A 15,355-nucleotide genomic window follows, 5' to 3' on the forward strand; every position below is an offset into this window, starting at 1 on the left:
GTCAGAGATCAATATCAGTTCTCAATTCCTCCTTTTCTTTTGCCAGCTTAGGTCCAGAAAATGGAACATTACATGGTTTCTCAATCCACTAATTTCCCATTAACCCTCTGGACCATTCCTGTTGCATTAAATCCTCAACATCAATACCTCCCTATGGCATTAAAAAATCTCTTGTCCTTTTATTCTATGCTTTTGAGTTTCACAGAAGATCCTTAAAAAACATTGTTAACTGCCTTTTCTACTTTGAGATTCAAAGGAAAAGTTTAGGAAAATCAAGTATACTCCTCTGCATTCAGTACTTTACCGGAGTTATTTGGAGAAGTACTGGAATTGTAGCAGTACTTTACACAATGGGATTTTTAAAAATGTAATAGGAATTAAATTTGAACTGTGCTATTATTTATTGTTCTCTCTCTAAAGATATTGCTATTGTAAAGAACTTTTAAAATATGTTCAGACAATGTTTCATTTTAACTCTTGTCACTTATAGGCAACTGCAATCTCTTTATTACACTTCAAATAGCATTCCAGACAACAAGGAAAAATCAAATGGAATTACTGCTATTAAGTATACAAAGAAGCTTCCTATGCAGCCAAATATGGGGAAACTGGCAACCAGAAAATGCTTAAATCTTGTAACATTTCAAGCAAACAACTGCAACATTTATTTCCTATAAAGGCTATTTCTGGCTATGATCCATCAGAATAATAGAATCTTCATTTTGAGCAATTAGGTGACCATACCAATTTTTCAGTGTCGTGAGTGATACACAGGATTATGCCTAAATTATTGGAATTAATTACTGCTGATTGGTCCCTAGAGACAATGTAACCATGGCTTCTTATTGTGAGTATGGCAGTAGCCCTGGAGAAAACGGGTCTGAAAATTCTCTTTTTAATTGGTGCAAATCACCACTGAGAAAAGAACAGGATTCACCAGAGGTCAGTAAAATCTTGATATGCATTTTGCAAAGTCCTGTTAAGAAACACACTCAAAGCAGTTTCAGTCAACTTCTGATCTGGAGACATTGAAAAATACAGTATATAAGGCAACAATATAGCCTGTTGTAAATGTATCAATTCTCGGCCTTTGTTGGAGTTATGTCCTTGAATCTTATTTTCATTTATATCCTATATCAAGTCCTTTTAAAAGTACTTAACCCACTGTATAAAATTATATAATAGGCTAAAAGTGAATTTTGAGAAGATTTGTAGCTCAGGTTGAGGTTCTGGATGTAAGTTTGCTCGCTGAGCGAGAAGATTCGTTTTGTCATCACACTATGTAACATCATCAGTGAGCCTCCAGTGAAGCACTGGTGGTATGGCCCACTTTTTTATTGATGTGTTTAGTTTTCCTTGGGTTGGTGATGTCATTTCCTGTTCTTTTTCTCAGGTGGTAGTAAATGGGATCCAAGTCAATGTGTTTGTTGAGAGTTCCAATTAGAGTGCCATGCTTCAAGGAATTCTTGCGCTGTCTCTGTTTGGCTTGTCCTTCGATGGGTGTGTTGTCCCAGTCAAAGTGGCTTTTGAGACAATACCCACTCTCACTGGTATCTTTACATACAGATGAGGAAAGACACTACTTTGACTGGGACAACACATGCATCCTAGGACAAACCGAACAGAGACGCGTAAGCATTCCTAAAAGCATGGCACTCCAACCAAAACTCTATCAACAAACACATTGACTTGGATACCATTTACAATCCCCTAAGAAAAAGAATAGGAAATAACATCACCACAGGAAATGACATTAACAATCCCAGGAAACCTAAACACATTTTAAAAAGCAGGCCATACCACCAGTGCTTCACCGGAGGCTCACTGATGTTACCTAGTATGGTGATGAGACTTCTGATAACGAACCTTCCAGCTCAGTGAGCAAACTTACATCCAGAACAGGCTAAAAGCATTTCACGCTCTAATTACTCGAGAAATAAAAGCTTCAATTTCCTCTTTGTTGGGCATCAATTGCAATGTATTGATTTTGCAGATTATAGAAAGAAAGATATAGTTGAGTAAAATGGTGAACCATACAGTGTTCATGATGTGTTGTGAACAAGCTTAGAATGACACTTTTAATGTGGATAAAAGGTACTTTATGCATACAGAATTGGAGGAAGCACCATGATGGACTTTCATAAAGAAACTGACAACTCAATAAATATTTTGGGAAGTACTGCAAGATTGATAGAAACATTAAAATACAAAAAACAGGAGGAGAAGACCATTTGGATGAAAAAGTCCACATAGTCATTCAACATGATCATGGCTGATTTTTGATCTTAATGTCATGCTCCCATTCTCTCCCAAGACCCCTTGACACTTTTAGCATTGAGAAATCTACTTCTTTCTTAAATATATTCAGTGACTTTGCCTCCACAGCCTTTGGTAGAGAATTCCACAGATTCACCATTGTAAAGCTCACTTTTCTTTGGATTGTGGAGTAAAAACGGGAAAAGATACCAAGGAGACAATGATTAGAGATATTTGCACTTTTACTGGAACTACTGGAGGAGTGAGGCACTGAGTTGTATAGACAATGTTACTTTTTCCTGAAGCATTGGCATGAAAACAACATTGTGACATCAGCAAAGAACTAAAAGGAATTAGAAGAAACTAAAAGAAAAAAGCTCATCAATTCCTGTGGTCTGGTTAGATGCAATTAAACTGACTTCTGCTGATCATTTTTCTTTTTCCACCTTTTAGGTTTAACATTTTGCCTGTCTTTGTGGTTATTTGACTGTATATGAGAGAGGCAATCCAAAGGGATGGAATTTAAGTTATAAAGAGTTAAGTCAATAATGTTTTTTTTCTGCCATTGGTTAAAAATAATCTGTTGGCAACAAATAGTTTTTTTTCTGGTAAGTAGAGAAGCCTGATGAGCATTTTCTTTTCATGTGTTAGGAAGCTAAATTCAGGATTTCAGGTAGTTTGATGCAACTTAAAAAAAACTTCCGTGATGGATTGGGAAAAGGCAGGGATTATTTTGCAGTGAACTTAGCCCAGTAAATTGGGATTCCTACCTCAGTCGTAATTTCTCATCATGACGTCTTTTACTGCCACCCCAATTCACCCATCTCCTCAGGAAACATAATTGCTGCATCCAGTCTTTCCAATCCTTGTGTTTTTAGTTGGGATCCTCTCTCATTCTTCTAAACCCCATGAATATAGACCCAGTCGACCCAATCTCTCCTCATATGACAAATCTGCTATCCTAGGTAGTAGTCTGATGAATCTTTGTTATATTCCTTCTATGGCAAGTATTTATTTTCTTTCGTAAGGAGACCAAAACTGCATACAATATTCCATGTGTGGTATCACCAAGGCACTGTACAGCTGAAGCAAAGCTTCCTTATTGCTGTACTCGAAGTCTCTTGCTATGAAGGACAGCACAGCATTTGGCTTCCTCATTGCTTGCTAATGAAATATAAAATTACGACTAGGGTAACTAGGTTTCACCAGTATTTGTGGAAGATCCGGTGAGACACATAGTTTTTAAATATATATACATAAACATGTATCTCTTCGTTACTGTCATTATTCATTTTGGAGATATGTAGGTAATAGGAATACAAATGGTATTTTTAATGGTTCTCATCAATTGTGATGTTTTCCTGGTGGACATAGCTCAATTCTGAGTCTTCCAAAATGTACCTGACAATCTTCTGAGAGCAGGTGGTATTGAGGAGCTGGTGCTGCGAGTTGGAGATGAGAATAACCAATTACTTCTGCTCAACTGTCTTGAGAAATTAGAAAACATTTACGAAAGGTCTTTTTTGAAAGTGGGCCAAGTTTCGCCCTTCCAAAACTGTATTGGTAGGTACTTGGAGATAAGTGGATGAGAATGCATCATTTAGAGTCATAGAGGTGTACAGCATGGAAACAGACCCTTCGGTCCAACCCGTCCATGCCGACCAGATATCCCAACCCAATCTAGTCCCACCTGCCAGCACCCAGCCCATATTCCTCCAAACCCTTCCTATTCATATACCCATCCAAATGCCTTTTAAATGTTGCAATTGTACTAGCCTCCACCACTTCCTCTATCAGCTCATTCCATACTCATACCACCCTCTGCGTGAAAAAGTTGCCCCTAAGGTCTCTTTTATATCTTTCCTCTCTCATCATAAACCTATGCCCTCTAGTTCTGGACTCCCTGACCCCAGGGAAAAGACTTTGTCTATTTACCCTATCCATGCCCCTCATAAATTTGTAAACCTCTATAAGGTCACTCCTCAGCCTCCGACGCTCCAGGGAAAACAGCCCCAGCCTGTTCAGCCTCTCCTTACAACTCAAATCCTCCAACCCTGGCAACATCCTTGTAAATCTTTTCTGAACCCTTTCATGTTTCACAACATCTTTCCGATAGGAAGGAGACCAGAATTGCTCGCAATATTCCAACAGTGGCCTAATCAATGTCCTGTACAGCCGCAACATGACCTCCCAACTCCTGTACTCAATACTCTGACCAATAAAGGAAAGCATACCAAACGCCTTCTTCACTATCCTATCTACCTGCGACTCCACTTTCAAGGAGCTATGAAACTGCACTCCAAGATCTTTGTCCAGCAACACTCCCTAGGACCTTACCATTAAGTGTATAAGTCCTGCTAAGATTTGCTTTTCCAAAATGCAGCACCTCGCATTTATCGGAATTAAACTCCATCTGGAGTTTAGGAAGAGCAGTAACAAAGTAAATGATATGTTCTCACCCTTGTCAGCTGTGAGATTGTTCTGGACAGATTATGCTACCTTTTAATTTGATTTTTAAAATTTGGAACTTCTTGTATGGCTTACATTCGTTGATATATTCTCCTTGCAGATTCAATACCGCAATTACTCCAGAACAAAAGCTTGAACTTTTCCCAAAACTAAAGCTTTAGGTCGCATGCAGCTTAATATCTTTGGCTCCCGACATTCCTTTACAGCGTGTCCTTCGGAAATCAAGTTTTTTTCCAGATCCTTAAGCAGTACTGATTGCCAGATAATCTTGGTTTCAGTCAGACTGCCATTTTTTATTCATAGCTTTCATTATATATCTGTACAATGGTAACAGGTTCACCAGCTTGACCAGGACCTAAAAGTATCTGCTGGATAATGGTACTGAAGCTGCGCAATGAAGCATTAAAAAAATTGCATGTCATTTTTCTGTATAACTGAGCAAGGTTGGTGAAATAGACATAATTGAAGACAACAGAAAAAGATTTCCTAATTTTTCCAGATGTTTAACTGTATTTGTTCGCAGAATCGCAGCAAAATTTTAATTGTATTGGGTGGAAATATTGTATTGGGTGGAACATGCTTGTGAAACATTATTTCCATTAAAACAAATTCCCAGTTTATATTTCACGGAATTGAGGTTACTCATTATGATACAATTATACTTCTGCATATTATCGATGCTATTATTCCTTTTGCTAGGGGGACTGTGATATTTTTCTATTATTATTCCCATCCTCCACTTGCTTGTTGACTCAAATTTCAATTATTATCTGCTCTCAGGAACTTGCCAAGCTCTTTCTTTGAAGGACAATGGAATTCAAGCCACCTCGAAAAAGTAAGCCATGAGATTTCAGCAATGAGATAAGGGAATTTAAACTCAAAAGGGATATACACATAAAATGGACTAGACTAAACAAACTCAAGAGGATAAATTGCCATGATCTGGATGGATTGTATCCATACATTTTAAAAGTGTCTGGGGAAAAGTGGCAAATATTTAACAATTAATTGAAGAGAAGGAAGAAACTGATAAATGAAAAGTAAATATGAAATAAACCAGCGAGAAACAAACACTTGACAGAAAATTTACAGGGAAGGTTGTGACTGGCTGGGGAACTTGTACAAGAGAACCATTTTAGAATGTTACAGAAAAAGCTGGACATTTAGGATAAAGACGAGGAGGATTTTTTTCCATTTTGAAATCCTCTATCCAAGAGAACTGTGTAGGTTCAGTCATTGAGCACATTCAAGACGTGGATGGAGTTGTGGAAATTAAAAATGTTAAATCTTATGGGGATAATGTACAGGATAATGCATTGAGGCAGATGATCAGCCAGGATCTAGCTGAATGGTGGAATTGGCTTGAGGCAAAATTGCTTACTCTTGCTCCTGGTTCTTGTCCTTTGTAACACATCCAAATGCCTTGGTATGCTTTGGTATAGAATAGGGAGGTGTCATAGACTGATGACATTAAACTATCGACATACAAATCAGGAAAGGATTGATCAATTGGGTCTCTTTTCTCTTGAAAAGAGTTTGAGGGGTAACCTAACAGTCATTGATCTTAGGCAGTCATGTTGGCCCTGAAACATTAATTCTGTTTCTCTCTCCTCAGATGCTGCCAGACCTGCTGAGTTTCACAAGCACACTGTCTTTATTTCATTTCTCCGGCATCCACAGTACTTGTTTTTACTTGACAGCCCAATCCAGGTATTAGTCTCTGAAACACTTCCAATGCACTTCCATTCTTTCTTAAATAAGACCAATATTTGATACAATACTCCAGACATGGCCTCACCAATGTCCTGCATAGCTCAAGCATAACTCAAATCGTATACTCAATTCTCTAACTCAATCTAAAATTTAACATTCTATCAGCTTTCTGAATTACAGCAATCTCACCTGCGGGGATACATTCCAAGACCTACCACAGAAGCCCAAAACCGGAGATAGAAGTGAACCCATTCATTTAAATGGGAAATTTACTTTCCTGCTAGCCCCAGGTCCCAGAACATTCCCGATATTTTGTTCAGGCCATGGTAAACCGCAGGTAACTGAAACTGTGATAACAATCCTGCGGATACCGCGGTCAGCTTGTACTAAGTGTACCTGCAAACTAATCTCTGGAGATTCATGCAGTAGGTCACAAGATCTCTTTGCATTTCACTACTCTGCAATCTCTCACCATTTAGATAATATGCCCATTTTGGCAGGAAGAAAATAAAAGCAATTCCATATTTTCCCACTTTATATATCATTTACCAAATGTTTGCCCATTCATTAAAATCTATATCCCTCTGCAGCGTCCTTATATTCACCTCACAACTTACTTTTCTATCTGTCCTGGAGCCACCTGCAAAGGAAGCAACCATACCTTCAACCCCTTCAAGTTGTTTGTACAAATTACTAAAAGGACAATACAGATCCTTGTGGTATATCATCAGTTTGAATTTTGCCAACCAGAAAACGATCCTGTTTCCTGTTAGCTAGCTAATCTTCTATCCATGCTGATAAGCCACGAACTCTCATTTTCTACAGTAAGCTTTGATACTGCACCTTATCAAATACCTGCTCTCAATCAAAATATAGTACATCTCCCAGTTCCCCTTTATTCGTTATTCTTTAAAGAATTCCAAGACTTGGCTAATCATGATTGTCCTGTTTTGATATCATACATGTACCTTTAACATCTCCCTATGGAAAATGTTTAGATGACGGATTCGTAGTTTTTCATGCTTTCTGTTTCGACTTTTTGAATAAAAGAGCTGCATTCACAATTTTTCAATCTGACTTAAATTTTCCCAAATCGTGAGAAGGATGGAAAATCAACAACAATGCATCAACTAGCTCCCCGCTTCTTTCGACACACAAGAATGAAGATGTTTCTTTTTATCCGTTGCATCTGTGATTCCTAAATTGCAATTTCTTTCACAAACATCTTACTCAATATGGCCAAGATACCCTTAGATTGGTGATGGGAAAACTGGATTTCATTAGTGCTTTTGATCAAATAACTCCTGTTACATGTGTATAATTAAATAAATTAGGTGTATGATTTTACCCTGTTCAATTCCTATGCAGTTAGATAACTTTTCAACACATACCATTAATGCTCATGCATGAATAATCAATATTTGCTCAAAGTACCTAATGACAATAGGTGTGACTGTACTGTATTGCTAAGAGAGGCATGTTCAATCCTTTCTCTTGCAGAGAAGAGTTTCCACAGTGGTGTAGAATGTCTCCCTCAGACAGTCAAATGTTAACAGCTTGGAGTTATCCCTGGGTTATATATATTTTTAAATTAGACAAAACAAGGATGAGTTGGTGGGGTCAGGGCTCAAGAGACCCAGGAAGGATTTAGTTTAGCTTTCAGTTAGTGAGGGGGTTTCTGCTTGCTACAGTGGAACAGCTAGAGTTCTCGCTCTGCTGCATCTCCAGCATCTGCAGTTCTCACTTTTGTCTGCTAGTGTGAAAAGACAGCACATGAGAATAATACCAGTTTTGTTAAATTTTCTTGCCAGTGTATGTTTATAGGATGCTGCCTATATTGGAACAGTTGATGATTGGTGGTTAAATCATATATTATCTTTTAAGGTATTTGAAGTTATGTCAGTTCTTTTCATTTATATTTTAACTGTTCTAAGAATAAAGTGTGTTTTGTTTAAAGCCGAAGAGGTAGACCAATCATATTACATCTGGAACACAGGGCTTTATACTTGTCTTGAAATAAACATAAGTAAGGGTCCTTACTATACTTTGGGGTGAGTCCTAGTCTGGTGCATGACATATATCTGTGAAATAATATCCCAAATAAATGGTCAATATTTTCACAGGACTTGTAATACCTGGCAAACTGGGACTTTGATCCCTTTGCATTTAATGCAATTAAGTTCAAAAATCTCTTGCCACCTATGATTCAAATGAAAAATTATTAAGAAACCATAAGATTTTCATACGCTTCTCTAAATGCCCACACTTATACAGTTATTATGCATTTTGTGCAAATGTATGAAGTAGAAGGTAGAATTCAATCATCTAATCACTGTTGATTTCATTAAAATAAAAAGTAACCTGGATCCTTCCTGAGCCCTTGAACATACTTTTTCCTCCTATTTTACCTTTCTGAATCTGAAAACAGTCTGTTTATTGGCATGGGTTTGGGTATAGATATAACACTGAGTGAGTGTACAGCAATAGCCAACTGGAAGCAGCGGGAACAAAACCAAAAAAATTCCAATCAACACAGTACAGCAGCACTTCTCTCAAGGCTCCACAGCACTGAGGATGTCACCTAGAAAGGGGACAAAATGTCTGAAAACCAAATTCCCAGCTCAGTGAACATAGCCACAACAACTGCTGTCATCAGGATAGTTTGGCTGTGAAAGCAGCAACAGTGTAACAGCTATTTTCTCCAAAACATCCACTTGAGATACAACTGGATGGTGACTGGAAGCAAGAAAAAAAAATGAACAAAGTTCCCAATCTCTCTCAAGGGGTGTGGTATGAACTTCAAGAATAGAACAGAAAGTGTATTTTCATTTGTGGGGAAACCAAAAACTAGAGGCTACCAAGGAAGGTAGTCTCCAATAAATTAAATGGGGATTCTTAAGAAAAAGTATTTTCCCAGACGGCACTGAGAATGTGGAACTCATTATCACAGAGAATGGTTAAGGTGAATAGAATGCATGTATTCAAAGGGCGGTTGGTGAAGCATATGAGGAAGAAGAGAACAGAAGATTATTATGCTAAGAGTTAAATGAGAAGGGCGGGAGGAAGGTCAAATGGTGGAAAATGGCAGCATGCGTTCAGTGGGCAAATAGACCCATTTCTGTGAAGCGTATTTCATGTAATAATTAGTTCAACACAGCCTTTGATCAAAACTTGAGCTCGTTTGTATGGCTCACAGAAACATATCACAATAAAATATACTTCATTATGAATCACAAGTTACAATATAAAATTTAACAAACTAGTAAATGATTTCAATGTGAAAAGAAAAAGTTAACAATTATATGTACATTCAATGCCTGTCAAATATACCACCAAAATTAATCTGATGTAGAAAAGAGTATTTGCTGTCTTGATGTCCATCAAATAACTGACATGTGCTCTATTTGAACAAATCTTGATTACTCTAATATTTAGAAATTATGTTACATGCACTTCAGCAAAAAGGCATAAATGACATTTTGTTATAGTTTAATAATTTGGCATTGTTAAGCTGTACAAAAGAAAAGCATTTTATTTCATACACATAAATCCTTCAACTTTTCCAGTGATCATTTACTAGCCATTTACACTGTAAAGCTCAGAGCACAATCAGCCTAATTAGTGGTTTAATAAGTGTGTTAGTTATGCCCTGTGTGGTTCTGTGGTGTCACTAAATGCTAAATTAAAGACAACTCTCTTCTTAGTGTGTTCATTAAACGGTTTAATGCCAGCAGGCAAGGAAGTCTGAAGTAAAATGTAAAAAAAATGAGTAAATTGGCATCTCTTTTGAGATTTGCCCTATGGGCCAAGCATTTTTATGTCCTTAATCATTATTAAATGACTTAACATGACACTTTGAGCCAAGAGAATGATTGCACCCCTACGCATGTATGAATTACAGACAAAATGAAGGATCATGCAGTATTAGAAAGGTGCCTTTGGGAAAAGAAAATCTCTAATTCCATTTTATTATTGACATCCATTTTGCTGTTGTGAATTAAAAAAAGATTGAAGCAATAGAGTTCCATTTCTATTCAAAAACAAAGCTTCTCCTGAGGCACTGCAATTCTTTAAACATTAATCATTTTTGCTTTTGTTACTGTGTTTGACACTGCCTCATTCCTGTTTCTTTCCACTTCACATGTAATATTCTTGTGACAGGAAGTTAACCCAAAAATTGAACATTTTGCTCAGGAGTAACAAACAACAGTACATTATGGAAGCATTATTTACCACCATCAGGTTTACCTGTGGCCATAATAGTGTCTTCTTTGCCTTGTGTGAAAACTATAACACGTTGTCGCTTTTCATTCACTTTTGGCAAACTTTGTGCTTTCTTGGCAATTTCTTTAATATCTTCTGTCTATTGGCAGAAAAGCAAATTGTAATCATTTTATGCAAGCACATTTGGACTAATTTAAGAACTTAATTTGGTCTTTATATACTATAACAGTTAGTGTACTGCAAATACAAATAGTATACATTAATGTGCTAACCAAGAGATTTAACAGGAATATATACTGCATGCATACAATTCACGATTTCATAAATTAGCAGTTCTCTTTTCATGACAAGCATATTTTAAAAGGTAATTTCTGTTGCTTGGAAAAATAGTGAATATTATTTTACCATCAAGTTGCCTGAGCAATTTATGAAATGAGATGCTGCCCAATTATCCATTTATCATTGATCATTTGCTTTGCTTTTTTTCCTAAGTATTCTTCTATTTTCCTCTTACACCACAGAATACCCACAGTGGGGAAAGAGGCCATTTGGCCCAACCAGTCCACACCGATTCTCCCAAGAATATCCCACCCAGACCCATCCCCTGATCTTATCACCCTGTACTTCCTAAGGCTAATGCACCTAACCTGCATATTCCTGCACATGATGGCCAGTCTTTGGACATCTTTGGACTCTGGGACGAAACCGGACCACCCGAATGAAATCCACACAGACACGAGGAGAACATGCAAACTCCACACAGACAGTCACCCGAAGTAGAAATCAAACCCGGGTCCGTGGAGCTGTGAGGCAGTAGTGCTAACCACTGAGCCACAGTGCTGCCTACCTTCAAAGCATAATTTTCCTTCCGATATGGCCTGCATTAAAAAAAAACTAGAAACTTGTTTTAATTTAAGGACAGGATCTTACATTGAGATTTTTTTTCTCCTATCAGGAGACAGGACTCTTTTACAAAGTGTCCTCAATGTGGATGCCAAATTCAAATAATAATTGAGGGAGGATTAAATCCTGGGCTCTATCAATTGACAAGGTGGCAGACTGTTAAATATTTACTGTTGAAACGACCAAAACTGAAATGACAAAGATATTGTGGAGCATATGTTTAAACAAAAATTTTAATTTAATTTTAACACTGTTGCAGGATTTCTGGAAATAATCCACTCATTTATTCTATTAGATTGCTTCTTTCAGCAGGAGTGTAAAAGCCTGCAAGTAATAAATGTGACACATGAATCAATAATCCTATAAAACAATTTGTCATAATATGTTTTTCTGTGATCTTGAATTAGTTTTATATAGTTAACCAAAGCGTTTGAGCCAATTTTTAGCAGCCAAGCATCACAGCTATCTGACATACGACAAATGTCAACTGGTATTTTCCACCTGAAGCAGATGATTTGAGACAACTGGTGTTTGATACGGCATTAGCTGCAAAATGTGTACTTTCGTATAGAACTGTACTTAGTTGAGTGACTATGGATTTAATTATTATACATAACAAGAAAAGATCAATATTTTTATAACAGCAAATGCTTCAAATCTTATGTATGTATAGCAATAATAATAATAACCTGCTGAATACACCAATTCTTCAATGTAACTTTCAAACATGCAACATATACTGGACAGAGAAGCCACAAACACACTTATTTTTAAAAGTATCATTCCCAAAGGCAGCATCATGGACAGGAACCATTGTACAATAAAATTAGAAAACATCTCCAGATGTGCATGTTTCTAATTAACGTAAAATGTATGAGGAAAGTAACATATGAAGAAAGTGACTGTAAGGGGTATTTTAAAGTGACAATTATTACATAAATAGTATGACTTCAGCTTTTAAAACATGAAAATATGATAAATGAATATATTTCAGCTATGAATTTTTAGGAGAGTAGTTTAATATTGCAAAACTAAAATCAATGTTCACCTGTGATCTGTTTGTGTGAGTGGAATAGATCAGAAGATTGTATATTGTTAAATTATTTTCAGTCCACTTCTCAATCATGAACAATAGTAATTTATCAGACAGTCACTAATCATGTGTTGTTTATTTTACATTCGGCCCCTAGCTAATCAAATTCATTATAGCATATGCTTTGTTACCTGTGGTTGAATGTAGCAATAATAAGGGCTTTATTCAGATTAATGCCCAGAGTGTCAAACAAAATTCACACCACTGAATGATTTCACTCCAAATAACTACCAAAAAAGCCATCTGTCTCACTTCACAACATTAAGCCTTGAAAATGCTTTTGTGTATTCTTAGAGAACCATTTTCAGCTTTTCAGGCTCCTTTCAAGTAGGAAGTGAGTCATTGGTATTAATTTACTTCCGCTACAGTCTGCCGACTGCTCATGCTGCAAAAGAACCTTTACACAATAAGATTAAGTGGAAGATGTTGCTATTTAATAGTTGAAATGACAGACACCTTATCTGCAAGGGAAGCCTGAACCAGTGCCCAACCTCTTAACTTCCCAAGAGCCTTTTCAAAATTCTGTGAATAACATCTGTAGGAGATGTTGGGTACAGGCCTAGCACAGTGCGTCATACATCATGCTGGCAGAACAAAGAAATCAGGATGGCTGCCAGGTAACCATAGTAACAACTGCAAGGACTGGAGAGTATAATAGCACATCAATCACTGTCCAAAGAACTTCATTATCAGCAAAATCCTTTAGGATCTGTTTAGTGCGCAACCGAGGGTCAACTCACCTCAAAGCCTTGCTCTCTAGCAAAAGTGGCAGCCTCCTGCAAAAGAAATGAGCAGTTAATTATAAAGTGCTGTCAAGATTGCCGAAAATAACACTACAATCTAGGTATACTGAGGCACTATTTATTGAAGCCAATTAATTTAACAAGTGCTCCACTGCTCAGCCACAGTAAAAGGTCTGTTTCTTTCGTTTTAAGTATTTCGTTTCTTTCAAAAATGGTTTAAATAAAATACAGATTACATTATTAAATCAGAATACAATTTTTTTCCCAACTGCACAGATCCCTCAGGGCATACTGACTGGTATATAAGTTTGACCAGGTTAGCATATGTCAACGTTTACATGAAGACTCAACTCAGTATAACGCTGAAACCATGATTGAGTTTAACAGTTCTAACAATGCCCGACACAGTCCCATTTCGTAATTCCTGTGTTTTGGCATCTAAATCAGGATTTAGACTTTTGCTCTAGGAGAAATATTTAAAACTTAGCTCAAACTCCAGAAAAGTGATCTAAAGTTCTCTCAAATATTTGAAACATTTAAATAATGATGTTAGGAAATAAAAAACTGTGGATTTGGTCTCGAGATGGGAAGAAACTTTGTGAAATGAACAAAATCCTGGACTGAAAAAATAATTACCACAAACGTCAATTGCTCTGGAAACCTAGCTGGTCTGGCAGCACCTTTGGACACAAAATAGAGTTAATGTTTCAAGTCCAGTGACTCTGCTTCAGAAAAAATATACTGTGTCCTGAAGGAGAGTAGTTGGATGTGAAACAAACTCTGGTGTCTCGCCAGGTGATGCCAGAGATGCTGAGTTCCTCCAGCAATTTCTGTTTCAGATTTCCAGCATGGACAGTGGAGCGAACAGCCATTGGGGAACTTCAAGCTAGCATCTACAGGAAAACAACGCATACGGAACAATACTGAATTACAGAAGCAATCATCCCAGCGCTCACAAAAAGAGCTGCATCAGGGCATTATTTCAATGAGCAACAACATACTGTAGCACGCAGGAATGATGAAGAGTAGAAGAAAAATACCTATACAGCATATTCAAGAAGAACGGATACCCAATAAACATAGTCCGCCGATTTTCTCAACAAACCCAAACAAGCAGACTCTACCGCGGCCAGAACCTCGAGCCACTTTACCCTACACCAAAGACATCTCTGAAATGACTTCCAGACTACTCATAGCTCTTGACATCATGGTAGCCCACAAACCTACCAACACACGTAAACAGCAGCTAATGAACCTAAAAGACCCTATACAAACAACCAGCAAAACAAATGCCATTTACAAAATACCATGCAAGGTCTGTAACAAACACTATATTGGCCAAACAGGCAGAAACCTGGCCACCAGGATACATAAACATTAACCAGCCACAAAATGACATGACCCGCTATCACTGGCATACTTACAGACAAAGGACAACACTTTGACTGGGACAACACATCCATCCTAGGACAAGCTAAACAGAGACACTCATGAGAATTCCTTGAAACGTGGCATTCTAACCGGAATAAACACATTGACTTGGACCCCATCTACCATCCTCTGAGAAAAAGAACTGGAAATGATATCACCCTAAGAAACCAAGGCACATAAATAGAAAGCAGGACAAAACACCAGCACTTCACTGGAGGCTCACTGATGGTATTACCTAGTATGGTGACGAAACATCTGAAAATAAACTTCCAGCTCAGCGAGCAAACTTACACCTCAACCTAAGCTAAAAATCTTCGCAAAAATTGCGATTTCCAGAGATAGCTGGCTCATGAAGAACTCAGTTTACAGTGTATGAAAACTGAAGCCAAAATTCTGTGCAAGTTTATAAACCCAAATGAAATTGCAGTGGCCTAATTCACACCAGAACGTACTTTCATGGAAAAGTGATTGCTGAGACTATCAGGTTTTCATCGTTGAAGGTAATTATAACGTCATCACTATC

At 37.4% G+C, this 15,355-nt stretch overlaps 1 protein-coding gene across 7 annotated transcripts in view; it reads right to left on the reverse strand.

The window, feature by feature from the left end:
• The window catches only part of LOC122541855 (adenosine kinase-like), a 265,612-nt gene that overhangs the window by 31,946 nt on the left and 218,311 nt on the right, over positions 1 to 15,355 (reverse strand). For all 7 annotated transcript variants that reach the window (XM_043678926.1, XM_043678923.1, XM_043678928.1 and 4 more), the window contains 2 exons: positions 13,399 to 13,434; positions 10,687 to 10,801 (listed from right to left, as the gene is read on the reverse strand). In XM_043678926.1, coding sequence (XP_043534861.1) covers positions 10,687 to 10,801; positions 13,399 to 13,434 — 151 coding nt within the window. The remainder of the gene's footprint in view (positions 1 to 10,686; positions 10,802 to 13,398; positions 13,435 to 15,355) is intronic.

Source organism: Chiloscyllium plagiosum, chromosome 38 (genome assembly GCF_004010195.1).
Source record: "Chiloscyllium plagiosum isolate BGI_BamShark_2017 chromosome 38, ASM401019v2, whole genome shotgun sequence".
In the NCBI taxonomy this organism is placed as follows: domain Eukaryota; kingdom Metazoa; phylum Chordata; class Chondrichthyes; order Orectolobiformes; family Hemiscylliidae; genus Chiloscyllium; species Chiloscyllium plagiosum.